Genomic DNA, 14,468 nt, shown 5'->3' with positions numbered 1-14,468 from the left:
GTCAAGTACTTGTCACTGCCCCAGGGGGAAGATATTTAGGGCTGTACTGAGCAAGATGTCCTTGTCATCAGGAGGAAGGACACATGTGGAGCGGAATCTGACTGATGGGTACACATTGCACTTTCTGCCCGCTTCTGCAACGGAAGATGCTGGAATTGTTCAGCTAGATCCCAACAGTGTGGGTGGCTGAAAGCAAACTCTGTCCACCACGCAGACACAGTCTGAGAGCCCCCTAAGTGTGACTGCCCTGGGCCACCCGGATCCCCCTGCTGGGCTCTGAGCAGGTACATGACCGGGCTCTGTTCAGGCCGCAGGGCAGCTTAGTCCCTGTCACAGCCCCAGTGTCATTGCCCCCACCAGTCCCAGGTCGGTCCTCCTGTAAGTCTCCTGGCAATATTGCTCTAAAATCCCACTTCCAGCCCAGTTCAGGGACTCACGCCTGTAATCTCAACACTTTGGGAGGCCAAGGTGGGAGGATCACTTGAGCCCAGGAGTTCGAGATCAGCTTGGGCAACATAGTGAGACACCTGTCTCTATAAAAAAAGAAACAAAAAAAAATTAGACGGGTATGGTGGCATGCACCTGTGGTCCCAGCTACTTGGGAAGCTGAGGCAGGAGGCATAGCTTGAGCCCAGGAGTTGGAGGCTGTAGAGAGCTATGATAACACCATTGCATTCCAGCTTGGGCGACAGAGTGAGGCTGTTTCTGAATCTTGAAGGAATACATAAGCAAATAAGAAAAAATATGATACAATACAATACAATACAATACAATTTCTGAATGAATGAATACAGAAGCAAATAAGAAAAAATACAATACAATACAATACAATACAATACAATACAATACAATACAATCACACTTCCCAGCGCTTACACCCGGCCACGGAGGTCCCCAGGCTGGCTGCGAGGGCGCCGGGGAGGTCACTGTTAGTCTAGTCCTGCAACCGGCAGAGGCCCTCGCACACTTCCGCCGGAAGTCAGCCCCGCAGGGGCGTCGCGCTGATGTCACTAGCCCGCAGGAAGTCTTGTGTCGCGCCCGGGAGGCGCCGGAGCCCAGTGGCGGGGGGTAAGGCCGCCTCCGCGGGGCTGTGGGAAGCTTGGGCTGTCCCAGGACCGTCAGTCTCCTCCTCTGACCCTCCCTTACCCCTTGTGTGTGGGGCCGCCGTCCCACCGCCACCTCGCCCAAGTTCGGGGCCGCCCCGGTGTCCCCTCAGAGCCTGCTGCACTCCACGTCCCCCTACCAGGGCTCCAGCCCCCAGGGAAAGCTCCGGCCAGGTGCCTTGGATGCGGGTAGCTTCGGGAGGCCCTAATGGGGAGGGGCAGGGAGAGACCCGAGGCTACCGACTTGGCTTATTTCTTCTCAACTAGCTGTTTCTCTCAAAGTCTTTATTATTATTATTATATTTTGAGAAGGCTTTTGGCTCTTGTTTCCCAGGCTGGACACTGCAACCTCCGCCTCCTGGATTCAAGCAATTCTGCCTCAGCCTCCCGGGTAGCTGGGATTTTAGGCATGCGCCATCAGGCCTGGCTAATTATTTTGGTATTTAGTACAGACGGATTTCACCATGTTGGTCAGGCTGGTCTCGAACTCCTGACCTCAGGTGTTCCACCCGCCTCGGCCTCCCAAAGTGCTGAGATTACATGCGTGAGCCACAGCGCCTAGCCTGTTTTATTATTTTTAGAGATGGGGTCCAGCTTTGTGGTGGCCTAGGCTGGAGGGTAGTGGCACGATCACAGCTCACTGCAACCTTGACCTCTTGGGCTCAAGCGATCCTTCCACCTCAGCCTCCCAAGTAGCTGGGACCACAGGTGCGTGCCACCACGTCCTGCTGATTTTTAAATTTTTATGTAGAGACAGTGGTCTCACTATGTTGCCCAGGCTGGTCTCAAACTCTTAGCCTCAAGGGATTCTCTCCTGCCTTGGCCTCCCAAAGATTTGGGAGCCGGCCTGAGCAACTTAGTCTGGACCATTTCTCCCAAAGTCTTACCCATTTGTGCTGGGGGTGCTGAAAATCCCCTGCTTCCAAATCCTTTTCCACAACATATTCTGCCTTTGACTGCTACTGTTGTTTTATTATGTGGGTGTCCGATTGATCTGTCCCTGCAGTCAGATCCAGGCTCCTGGAAGAACAATGTCCAGCAGCTGCCGGTCGTGCCAGGCGCACACTGCGCCCAAGAGGAACTGCTGTTTGAATTATCTGTGAATGTTGGGAGGAGGAATGCCAGAGCTGCCAACTGAAAATTATCCAACCAAAAGAAATGTAGGCTGGGCACCCTGAACCACCTCGTGAGAACTGCTGCTGTTTGTTTGCTCTCACCTATCATGTCATGAATAGTTTCTTCTTTATCTCACTTGGAATTCCAGCCCAGAATCATATCTGCTAAGGTCAAAAGTAACCAGTTCCGGTATCTTTTTGTGTGTGTTTTTGAGACAGGGCCTCATGCTGTCGCCCAAGCCTGAACTCCTGTCCTCAAGCAATCCTCCCACCTCAGCATCCGAAGTATTGTGGACCACAGGCATGTGCAACCACACCTGTCTAATTTTTGTATTTTTTGTAGAGATGGGGGTCTCGCTTTGTTGCCCAGGCTGGTCTTGAACTCCTGGGTTCAAGTGATCCTCCCGCCTCAGCCTTCCAAAGTGCTGGGATTGCAGGCATGAGCCACTATGGCCGGCCAATTCCAGTACCTTTTTTTTTTTTCTATTTTTTTTTTAAACCACTACACTATGGAAAAGTATTCCAGTATCCCCGGGCGCAGTGGCTCACGCCTGTAATCCCAGCACTTTGGGAGGCCGAGGCAGGAGGATCACAAGGTCAGGAGATCGAGAACATCCTGGCCAACTCGGTGAAACCCTGTCTCTACTAAAAATACAAAAATTAGCTGGGTGTGGTGGCATGCGCCTGTAATCCCAGCTACTCGGGAGGCTGAGCCAGGAGAATCGCTTGAACCCGGGAGTCGGAGGTTGCAGTGAGCCAGGATTGCCACTGCACCCCAGCCTGGTGACAGAACGAGACCCCATCTCAAAAAAAAAAAAAAAAAGAAAAGAATTCTAGTATCCAGTGTCTCAGTGTCTTTCTTTTTCTTTCTTTTTTTTTTTTGAGACAGAGTCTCACTCTGTCACCCAGGCTGGAGTACAGTGGCATGATCTCAGCTCACTGCAACCTCTGCCTCCTGGGTTCAAGTGTTCAAGTGATTCTCCTGCCTCAGCCCCCTGAGTAGCTGGGATTACAGGCACGTGCCACATGCCTGGTTAATTTTTGTGTTTTTAGTATAGACAGGGGTTTCACCATGTTGGTGGCTGAAACCACCAGGCTGGTCTCAAACTCCTGACCTCATGATCCACCTGCTTTGGCCTCTGAAAGTGTTGGGATTACAGGTGTGAGCCATCATGCTCGGCCACAGTGTCCAGTATTTTAACACAGGCCTGTGTGTTGACTCTGGTTCCAGAGGGTGATTCCTGAGAGCTGTGGCCAGTGTCCTGGAGGGATGCTTCTTAGGACAGGATGCCTGATTCTGGCTGCAGGGCTCCTGAATGCCTCTAGGAGATGCTTGTTCTCCAGGCATTGTCAGCAGATTCTTTGGGGGAAAATCCTGTATCTTTGTGAATATTTAAGGAAGTAAAAGAATGATTCGTGCCTGGGGGCAAGGAAGGTGGATGCATTTTCTTTCTTAGTTTATTTTGCATTTGCAGGTTGGAGATGCTTCAAAGGCAGGCCACAGTGTTAGAGTGTTAGATTCAAAATTTTTCTCTTGGGCCGGTGCAGTGGCTCACTCCTGTACTCCCAGCACTGTGGGAGGCTGAGGCAGGCGGATCACCTGAGGTCAAGAGTTCGAGACCAGCCTGGCCAACATGGTGAAACCTCGTCTCTACTAAAAATACAAAAATTAGCCAGGTATGGGGCACGTGCCTGTAATACCCCCTCTAGGGAGGCTGAGACAGGAGAATTGCTTGAACCCGGGAGGCGGAGGTTGCGGTGATCCAAGATTGCACCACTGCACTCCAACCTGGGTAACAAGAGCCAAACTCCGTCTCCAGAAAAAAAAAAAAATTTTTTTTTTAATTGAGGCAGGGTCTCACTATGTTGCCCATGCTGGTCTCGAACTCTTGCGCTCAAGTGATCTGCCCACCTCTGCCTCCCAAAGTGCTGGGATTATAGGCATGGGCCACCACACCTGGCCCAGAATTTTTATCTTGATGGAGGGAGCTCAGGACCATTTGGGAGGCCCCAGTGAGAGGCAGCAGGCCTCTGTTGTGTGTGCCTGAGGATTGGTGAATTCTGTTTTGTTTGTTGATTTTTCTGGTTTTTGCTTTGAGACGTCATTAAAGTCTAGATGAATTCTGTTTTGGTGGCCATTTGGGAGTTTATTTCTGAGAATGTGTGCCATGGAAGAAATCTCAGTAGCAGATAGTCACACTCTTCCTGTTCCTTTGTAGCCCCAGGATGGACTTTCTGGTCCTCTTCTTGTTCTACCTGGCTTCGGTGGTGATAGGTCTTGTTCTTATCTGCGTCTGCTCGAAAACCCATAGCTTGAAAGGCCTGGCCAGGGGAGGAGCACAGGTAAGGATGATCCTTGGATAGCACTGGAATTTGAATACTGTGCTAGTCTAAGAGACTCACCGGTTTTGCTACAGGACAAAAAGGAGATGCCAGGCCGGGTGCAGTGGCTCACACCTGTAATCCCAGCTACTCAGAAGGCTGAGGCAGGAGGATCCCTTGAGCCAGGAGTTTGAAGTTGCAGTGAGCTATGATCACACCACTGCACTCCAGCCTGGACTACAGAGTGAAACCCTGTCTCAACAACCACAAAAAAGATGCCACTCAATGTCATTGATGGATTGATTTCACTGACGGCAGTTGTGGGACATTCCATAGCCTCTGTGTGTGTTTTTGTTCCTGCTGAAAGTCCTCTTGCGGTGGTGCTTTGAGAGAAGAGGTTGCTGTTTTCCTCTGGATTAGATGCCTGTGATTGGGCATGGATGTGAGCAGGGTCCGCCTGGGGGACTTGATGGGTGACTCTGGGGGATGTATGAGCAGAAAGCTCAGCATTGACTGGCCCCCCTCCTTCAGGGATCAAAGTGAGCAAAACAGGGCAAGCAGCCTATGGAAAGGCATTGACTTGGGAGGGACCTGGGCCAAGCCCAGTGATCTGGGTGTGGACGCTGGAACCTGGGATTGAACCCAGGCCGGGGAAGCAGCGGCCTTCACATTAACATTCCGTGACCCATCCCCTCTGCTCACCTCGCTTTCCCTGAAGACCCTGACAGGTGCCTTCTTCAGAGTCAGACTAGAAATGGACCTGGCCTGAAAGGAAGACCAGTAGAAATAATTCCCCTCTTTATTCTCTGCTAAATCACTTCTTTACCCATATACGGAAACCAAACTTCCTCTCACGCAGATTGCCAGCTGTATGTAGAGTGTCTGATTTGTTTGGGAGTGGAGAAGTGAGAAGTGAAATGGAGTCTCTCCCTTTCCTTTTGTTTCAGGTATTTTGCTGTATAATTCCAGAATGTCTTCAGAGAGCCACGCACAGATTGCTTCACTGCCTTTTCCACACGAGGTATTTCTATTTCAGAGTTTAAATATTCTCCTCTTTTCTGCTTTAATTATTAATTGTTGAGATCCTCCAGCTTCAGGAAGCTCCTCGTGGTTTCCAGCATGGTGAGGGAAAGAAGGCCAGAAAGAATCATGAGTCCTGAGTTGGGAGCCTCTACTCACAGTTCTGCCGTTTGAGACGGAGGTTTTAACTTGTCTTTTTTTTTTTTTTTTTTTTTTTGAGACGGAGTCTGGCTCTGTCGCCCAGGCTGGAGTGCAGTGGCCGGATCTCAGCTCACTGCAAGCTCCGCCTCCCGGGTTCACGCCATTCTCCTGCCTCAGCCTCCGGAGTAGCTGGGACTACAGGCGCCCGCCACCTCGCCCGGCTAGTTTTTTGTATTTTTAGTAGAGACGGGGTTTCACCGTGTTAGCCAGGATGGTCTCGATCTCCTGACCTCGTGATCCGCCCGTCTTGGCCTCCCAAAGTGCTGGGATTACAGGCTTGAGCCACCGTGCCCGGCCACTTGTCTACTTTTAAATAGTGATATTTAAAGATTGGGAAAATTGGCCGGCACGGTGGCTCAAGCCTGTAATCCCAGCACTTTGGGAGGCCGAGACGGGTGGATCACGAGGTCAGGAGATCCAGACCATCCTGGCTAACACGGTGAAACCCCGTCTTTACTAAAAAAATACAAAAAAACTAGCCGGGCGACGTGGCGGGTGCCTGTAGTCCCAGTTACTCGGGAGGCTGAGGCAGGAGAATGGCATAAACCCGGGAGGTGGAGCTTGCAGTGAGCTGAGATCCGCCACTGCACTCCAGCCTGGGCGACAGAGCGAGACTCGTCTCAAAAAAAAAAAAAAAAAGAAAAAGAAAAAAAAAAGATTGGGAAAATACTGACATGTATTTCTGTTAAATACATGCAGAATGTTTCACCGAGTTTTCTATGTAATTCTTATGATTATCTTCAAGCCCAAAGGAAGTGGTTGGCCCTTAGTTACTTTCTTTAGTGTCATACAATTTCTTCAAGGAGAAGTCCCCACGAACAAGCCACGTGCCTGTTTTCTTTCAGAAACCACACCTTCATTGTCCTGCACCTGGTCTTGCAAGGGATGGTTTATACTGAGTACACCTGGGAAGTATTTGGCTACTGTCAAGAGCTGGAGTTCTCCTTGTATTACCTTCTTCTGCCCTATCTGCTGCTACTTGTAAACCTGTTTTCTTTCACCCTGACTTGTGTAACCAATCCTGGTAAGTTGAGGCTCTTAGCATACAGCATGGTGACAGCTCCACTGTCTTACTAATAGCGCTGCAAAAAAGGAGAGCCCCCCCCCGCCCCGCCACGAGGACTTTGTAAAAGATTTGATGTGTAGCATTTTCCTTATCTTTCAGTTTTGAGTGTTTTCTAATTTTTTTTCTTCTTCGACCCACAGGTTATTTAGAACCGCTTAAAATTTTTAGTTTATCTTTTTAATACTTTCACTTCATTTTGTCATATATAGAGCACGTGATTGGTACGGTACTGTTCCTTTTTTTGTTTTTTAAGATGGAGTCATGCTTTGTCGCCCAGGCTGGAGTGTAGTGGCGCGATCTCGGCTTGCTGCAACCTCCGCCTCCCGGGTTCAAGCAATTCTTCTGCCTCAGACTCCCAAGTAGCTGGGACTACAGGTGTGCGCCACCTCGCCTGGCCAATTTTTGTATTTTTAGTAGAGATGGGGTTTCACCATGTTGTCCAGGCTGGTCTCAAACTCCTGACCTCGTGATCCACCCACCTCAGCCTCCCAAAGTGCTGGGATTACAGGCCTAAGCCACAGCACTGGCGGAATTGTACACTTTAAATGGGCGAATTAGGTTTGTGAGTTATATCTCAATACAGCCATTATTAAAAATGAATTGCATGGCTGGGCGTGATGGCTCATGCCTGTAATCCTAGCCTCTTTGGGAGGCCTAGGTGGGAGGATCACCTGAGGTCGGGAGTTCCAGACCAGCCTGGCCAAAATGGTGAAACCCCATCTGTATTAACAAAGAAAAAAACAAAAAATTAGCCAGGCGTGCATTAGCACATCTGTAATCCCAGCTACTACTTGGGAGGCTTATGTGGGAGAATCACCTGAACCCGGGAGTCAGAGGTTGCAGTGAGCCAAGATTGCGCCACTGCACTCCATCCTGGACGACAAACTAAGACTGTCTCAAAAAAAAAAAAAAAATTGCTTAAGATATTAAAGATAGTAGTTTCGGTTGTGTTTTATCAGGACGGGTTTTGTGACCATCCAGTCCACCATATTGCACGAAACTGACATATGCCCTTACTTTTCCCAGGCATTATAACAAAAGCAAATGAATTATTATTTCTTCATGTTTATGAATTTGATGAAGTGATGTTTCCAAAGAACGTGAGGTGCTCTACTTGTGATTTAAGGAAACCAGCTCGATCCAAGCACTGCAGTGAGTGTGGCTCTCGTGACTCCAGCGGCACCCCCAACAGCACATGTGTGGGCTTTGTCTGTGAGGGATTGTTTCCTGAATCTAAAAGCAGAGCTAGTTCACCCCCAGACGTGGTGTGGCCACTACTTGTAGAGTTAAGATAATGGTTTCTTTCAGATGAGTGAGGGTCAGGTCTTGTGTTCCTATGTAGTAGACAGTCCTCATCCCCGGGCATAACAGCCCTTCCCTCGCCACATGGGAGGACATGCTCCCCACAAGGTGTTTCCGTGGATGTTGTATTTGCAGATTTCAGTCCTGCAAAGTCTAGTCTTCTGGGGAGGGCCCAAGATTCTAGACCAGTGCTGTCTAACAAAAATAGAATGTGGCTGGGTGCAGCGGTTCATGCTAGGAATTCCAGTACTTTGGGAGGCAGGCAGATCTCCTGAACCTAGGAGGTCGAGACCAGCCTGGGTACCATGGGGAAACCCCACCTCTACAAAAAATACAAAAGTTGTAGTCCTGGCTTACTCAGGAGGCTGAGGCGGTAGGATCACTTGAGCCCAGGAGATCGAGGCTGCAGTAAGCTATGGTTAAACCACCACACTCCAGCCTCAGCAACACAGCAAGACCCTGTCTCAAAAAAAAAAAAAAAAAAAAAAACCCATAAATAGAAACAGTTTTTTAAAATGTTTTCCAAAATGTAACTGTGCTTGGAGACAGTTTTAATCAGGATGTTATTTAACCTAACATATGTAAAATATCATTTTAACATGTAATCAATGTAAAAAATTCTTCATGAGGTAGTTTATATTCTCTTTTTCATACTAAGCCTTTGAAATTTGGTGTGTATTTTACATTTATAGCACATCTTGATTTGGACACTAAATTTTCATGTGGAAATACTTGTGTATTTAGATTTAATAAAATGTACAGTTGAAAAAGTAGACTCACAGGTGCAAGTTATATCCATACATTCTTAAAAGTTTTCCAGTATCTGAAATTGGTACCAAAAAAATCATTTTCCTTTACCATCCATGTCTACGTTGACATAATGATTCATCTTAATCAGAAGAATTGACTTGACTTTAAAGCAGGAACATCAGTTTTAAAACATGTCTATCCAAGTCAAGTAAATTAACACCAACTCTTCTGTTGCCTCCATATTCACACTGAATTCAAAGGAGTATTGTAGTAAGAAACAACTGTAAATTTGTCAATATTGACAAAATGTCCTTTCCATTTTTTGGTTTGTTTTTTTTTTTTTTTTTTTGAGACGGAGTCTCGCTCTGTCGCCCAGGCTGGAGTGCAGTGGCCGGATCTCAGCTCACTGCAAGCTCCGCCTCCCGGGTTTACGCCATTCTCTTGCCTCAGCCTCCCGAGTAGCTGGGACTACAGGCGCCCGCCATCTCGCCCGGCTAATTTTTTGTATATTTTAGTAGAGACGGGGTTTCACCGTGTTAGCCAGGATGGTCTCGATCTCCTGACCTCGTGATCCGCCCGTCTCGGCCTCCCAAAGTGCTGGGATTACAGGCTTGAGCCACCGCGCCCGGCCTGGTTTAGTTTTTAAGATGGGGTCTCACTCTGTTAACCCAAGCTGGAGTGCTGTGGTGCGATCATAGCTCACTCTAGCCTTGACCTCCTGTGCTCAAATGATCCTCCCGCCTAGCCTCTGAGTAGCCGGGATCCCGGGTCCATGCCACCACCTCAGATTTTTCTATTAGCCAGATTGCAAGTGCTCAATACCCACATTTGGCTGGCAGCTCCTGTACTGGACACTGCACTTCCAAAAGCTTAGTTTGGAACTAAACAGTGCCATTTCCCTCTGATTATACATCCAGTGGTCAGACTGTGAAAATTTCAGCAGGTATGCGGTGTCCTTGTCTCATCAAGCACCATCTCCGCACATGCCCCCTCGTTTCTGTGCAGGTGTGTGTAACTGGTGTGTGCACCGTTTCGACCATCACTGTGTTTGGGTGAACAACTGCATCGGGGCCTGGAACATCAGGTACTTCCTCATCTACCTCTTGACCTTGACGGCCTCGGCTGCCACTGTCGCCATTGTGAGCACCACTTTTCTGATCCACTTGGTGGTGATGTCAGATCTATACCAGGAGACTTACGTCGATGACCTTGGACACCTCCATGTTATGGACACGGTCTTCCTTATTCAGGTAATTATGCTATAGGTTTCTGACTTCAAGTTTCAGAATTGCAAAAAGGACATTTATTTCCCCAGTAAAAGCATAAAGTTAGGTGGGGTGCGGTGGCTCATGCCTGTAATCCCAGCACTTTTGGAGGCCGAGGTGGGAGGATCGCATGAGGCCAGGAGTTCAGGACCAGCCTGGGCAACATCCAAATGTCCATCAACAGATGATTGAATAACTGGTCTCTTGTAGAGACCTTGTCTGTACAAAAAATACAAAAATGAGCCGGGGCCGGTGCAGTGGTTCATGCCTGTAATCCTACCACTTTGAGAGGCCAAGGCAAGCAGATTGCCTGAGCTCAGGAGTTTGAGACCAGCCTGGATAACATGATGAAACCCCATCTCTACTAAGATACAAACAATTAGCTGGGTGTGGTGGCACATGCCCATAGTTCCAGCTACTCAGGAGGCTAAGGCACAAGAATCACTTGAACCCGGGAGGGAGAGGTTGCAGTGAGCCGAGATTGCACCACTGCACCCCAGCCTGGGTGACAGAGCAAGACCCTGTCTCAGAAACTAACAAATGTGAAGTTTTTCCTTTTTCTAAACTGATATAAAATTCACATATTGGGCCAGCCACAGTGGCTCACAGCTGTAATCCCAGCACTTTGAGAGGCCAAGGTGGGCAGATCACCTGAGGTCAGGAGTTCAAGACCAGCCTGGCCAGCATGGTGAAACCTCGTCTCTACTAAAAATGCAAAAAAGTTAGCCGGGCATGGTGGCCACCACCTGTAATCCCAGCTACTCGGGAGGCTGAGGCAGGAGAATCACTTGAACCCAGGAGGCGGAGGTTGCAGTAAGCCGAGATCACACCACTGTATTCCAGCCTGGCCAACAAGAGGAAAAGAGCGAAACTCCATCTCAAAAAAAAAAAAAAATTCCCATATCATAAAATTCACCCTTTAAAGTATACCACAGTGGTATGAGTGTATTCACAGACCTGTGCAACCCTCACCACCGTCTAACTTCAGAACTTTTCATCATCCCCATTCCCTCCTGCACTAGACCCAGGTAATCACTAATCTACTTTCTGTCTTTTGGGATATGCCTTTTCTGGACACTTCATGTAAATGGAATCGTGCAATATATGGTCTTTTCCCCTGGCTTCTTTCTTGTGGCACAAGGTTTTCAGGGTTAATTCATGTAGCACGAATCTACTTTATTCCTTTTGTTTGTTTGGGACAGAGTCTCGCTCTTGTTGCCCAGACTAGAGTGCAATGGTGCGATCTCGGCTCACTGCAACCTCTGCCTCTTGGGTTGAAGAATTCTCCTGCCTCAGTCTCCTAAATAGCTGGGATTACAGGCACGAGCCACCACACCTGCCTCATTTTTGTATTTTTAGCAGAGAAGGGGTTTTACCATGTTGGCCAGGCTGGTCTTGAACTCCTGACCTTAAGCGATCCACCAACCTCAGCCTCCCAAAGTGCTGGGATTACAGGTGTGAGCCTCCACGCCTGGCCTTACTTCATTCTTTTTTATGGCTGAATAGTATTCCATTGTTTGGATAGACTGAATTTTAATTATTTGTTCATCAGTTGATGGACATTTTGGTGTTTTCACTTTTTGGCTGTTTTTGAATAATACTGCTGTGAACATTCATGTACAAGTTTTTTGTGTGGACATATGTTTTTATGTTTATAAAACATGTTTTATGTTTATGTTTTTATGTTTTATGTTTAAAAACATATGTTTTATGTTTATATTTCTCTTGGGTAAATTCCACCTAGAAGTGGAACTGCTGGGTTGTATAGTAACTTTTTTTTTTTTTTTGAGACAGAGTCTCACTCTGTCACCTAGGCTGGAGTACAGTGGTACCAGCACAGCTCACTATGACCTGAAACTCCTGGGCTCAAGTCCTCCCACCTTGGCCTCCCAAAGTGCTGGGATTACAGGTGTGAGCCACCATGACTGGCCCAGAATAACTCTTGATTTGAGGCCTTTATATGATAATGACAGTTAATCTTTTGTTATACTGGTTTTTTTGTTTGTGGATCTTTTGGATCTTGGGAATGGGGTTTTGGGTGTTTTTGGGTGTTTTGGTATGGAAAAGTTCAGACATTCTTTCTCATCACATCTCTTTTCTTTGTAACTTCAACTAGAAAGTCTCCTCCATCAGGAGTTTTGTTAAATGTTCTCTTTGCTTGTGACCTTCAAAAATATTAAACTTTCTAAATTCTTCATTTTGCTTATTACAAAAATAACTTACAAAACTTGAAGCAGCGCAGTTCCTATGGTCATACACCATTTACGGAGTCAGTTTCGTTTTTTTTTTTTTTTTTTTTTTTTTTTGAGGCGGAGTCTCGCTCTGTCGCCCAGGCTGGAGTGCAGTGGCCGGATCTCAGCTCACTGCAAGCTCCGCCTCCCGGGTTCACGCCATTCTCCTGCCTCAGCCTCCCGAGCAGCTGGGACTACAGGCGCCGCCACGTCGCCCGGCTAGTTTTTTGTATTTTTTAGTAGAGACGGGGTTTCACCGTGTTAGCCAGGATGGTCTCGATCTCCTGACCTCGTGATCCACCCGTCTCGGCCTCCCAAAGTGCTGGGATTACAGGCTTGAGCCACCGCGCCCGGCCTCAGTTTCGTTTTTACCCAAACAAAATCACAGTGTAATCCTTGCATCTTGTCTTTCTCATTAGTTAATATATTAAATCTTTTCACAATCAGTACATAGAAATTGACATCATTTTTAATGGCTCCTTGTTTTCCCATTGTGTGACCATCCCAGAGTTTACCCTTCCTGATGGATGGACAGTTAACTTGTTTCTTGGCTGGGTGCAGTAGCTCACACCTGTAGTCCCAACAATTTGGAAGGCCAAGGCAGGAGGATCACTCAAGGCCAGGAGTTTGAAAGCAGCCTGGGCAACATAGCAAGACCCTGTTTCTATTGATTTTTTTTTTTTTAATTTTTTTTTTTTGAGACAGAGTCTTACTCTGTTGCCCAGGCTGGAGTGCAGTGGCACTATCTCAGCTCACTGCAAGCTCCACTTCCCGGGTTCATGCCATTCTCCTGCCTCAGCCTCCCGAGTAGCTGGGACTATAGGTGCCTACCACCACCCCTGGCTATTTTTTTGTATTTTTAGTAGCGATGGGGTTTCACCATGTTGGCCAGGATGGTCTCCATCTCTTGACCTTGTGATCCACCTGCCTCGGCCTCCCAAAGTGCTGGGATTACAGGCGTGAGCCACCGCACCCAGCCTTTTTATTTTTATTTTTTGAGATGGAGTCTTGCTCTGTCGCCTAGGCTGCAGTGCAGTAGCAAAATCTCAGCTCATTGCAACCTTCACCGCCTGGGTTCAAGCAATTCTTATGCCTCAGCCTCCTGAGTAGCTGGGATTACAGGCATGCGCCACCACACCCGGCTAATTTTTGTATTTTTAGTAGAGAAGGGTTTCACCATGTTGGCCAGACTGGTGTCAAACTCCTGACCTCAAGTGATCTGCCCACCTTGGCCTCACAAAATGCTGGGATTGTAGGCATGAGCCACTGTGCCTGGCCCCTGTTTCTATTTATTAAGAAAAAGAAAAAAACTTCGCAAGAGGGGTTGATAAAATCAATGATACAATGAATATCCTTGTACATCTATTTTTGGGGTTGTATTGTTTTAAGAAAGACATTGATCTCTTTTGTCCATCCGGATTTTATTTTGATGAATGAAGTCTGCATTTATTTTATAAATAGCTAACTGGAATAGCTCATTTTCCTGAGTAAACTTTCCCTTTTCCTTCAGTGTGAACACTTCCTTCATCCCACAGGAAACTTGTATGTACTGGGATTATTCCTGGGCTGCTTCTCAGTGCTGTTTATGTTCAGTTTGTCACTTTTGGACACAGGTAGGTGGACTGAGGAAGCAGCGCTGGTGGCTGTGGCAGGCCCAGGGTTGGCCGGTTTTCACTCTCTCGGATGTCACAGTCCAGCTGCCTAAATCACTGCCTTTTCTCTGCCCCTAGTACCTGTTCCTGACTTTTCCACGGATTGTCTTCATGCTGGGCTTTGTCGTGGTCCTGAGCTTCCTCCTGGGTGGCTACCTGTGCTTTGCCCTGTACCTGGCGGCCACCAACCAGACCACTAATGAGTGGTACAGAGGTGACTGGGCCTGGTGCCAGCGTTGTCCCCTTGTGGCCCGGCCTCCATCAGCAGAGCCCCAAGTCCACCGGAACATTCACTCCCACGGGCTTCGGAGCAACCTTCAAGAGATCTTTCTACCTGCCTTGCCATGTCATGGGAGGAAGAAACAAGAATGACAAGTGTGTGACTGCCTTTGAGCTGTAGTTCCCGTTTATTTACACATGTGGATCCTCGTTTTCCAAGCA

At 47.8% G+C, this 14,468-nt stretch overlaps 1 protein-coding gene across 14 annotated transcripts; it reads left to right on the top strand.

The window, feature by feature from the left end:
• Positions 1-960: 960 nt before the first annotated feature.
• ZDHHC4 (zinc finger DHHC-type palmitoyltransferase 4) lies at positions 961-14,468 on the top strand. 14 transcript variants are annotated; one of them, XM_033192024.1, is made up of 9 exons: positions 997-1,068; positions 2,110-2,263; positions 4,438-4,561; positions 5,488-5,561; positions 6,607-6,785; positions 7,854-7,979; positions 9,885-10,129; positions 13,911-13,988; positions 14,106-14,465. In XM_033192024.1, exons 3-9 carry the CDS (start codon positions 4,445-4,447, stop codon positions 14,397-14,399), a joined length of 1,113 nt encoding a protein of 370 aa, XP_033047915.1. In that variant the 5' UTR covers positions 997-1,068; positions 2,110-2,263; positions 4,438-4,444; the 3' UTR covers positions 14,400-14,465. The 14 variants fall into 14 exon arrangements, with proteins under 14 accessions (XP_033047917.1, XP_033047925.1, XP_033047927.1 ...); XM_033192023.1 differs by having other exon boundaries at positions 1,038-1,068; positions 2,110-2,289; XM_033192022.1 differs by lacking the exon at positions 997-1,068 and adding an exon at positions 1,075-1,277 and having other exon boundaries at positions 2,110-2,289.

The sequence above is a fragment of the Trachypithecus francoisi genome, unplaced genomic scaffold (assembly GCF_009764315.1).
Source record: "Trachypithecus francoisi isolate TF-2019V2 unplaced genomic scaffold, Tfra_2.0 Lachesis_group4, whole genome shotgun sequence".
NCBI lineage: Eukaryota > Metazoa > Chordata > Mammalia > Primates > Cercopithecidae > Trachypithecus > Trachypithecus francoisi.
Note: the sequence above shows the minus strand (reverse complement) of the source record. Positions and strands in the feature narration are given on the sequence as shown.

Excerpts from the sequence above, each read along its gene's own strand:
- ZDHHC4 (XM_033192025.1), top strand. The coding sequence starts at position 4,445 with ATGGACTTTCTGGTCCTCTTCTTGTTCTACCTGGCTTCGGTGGTGATA. Across the intron at positions 4,562-5,487 it reads TGGCCAGGGGAGGAGCACAG|GTATTTTGCTGTATAATTCC; the intron begins GTAAGGATGATC and ends CTTTTGTTTCAG. Across the intron at positions 5,562-6,606 it reads CACTGCCTTTTCCACACGAG|AAACCACACCTTCATTGTCC; the intron begins GTATTTCTATTT and ends GTTTTCTTTCAG.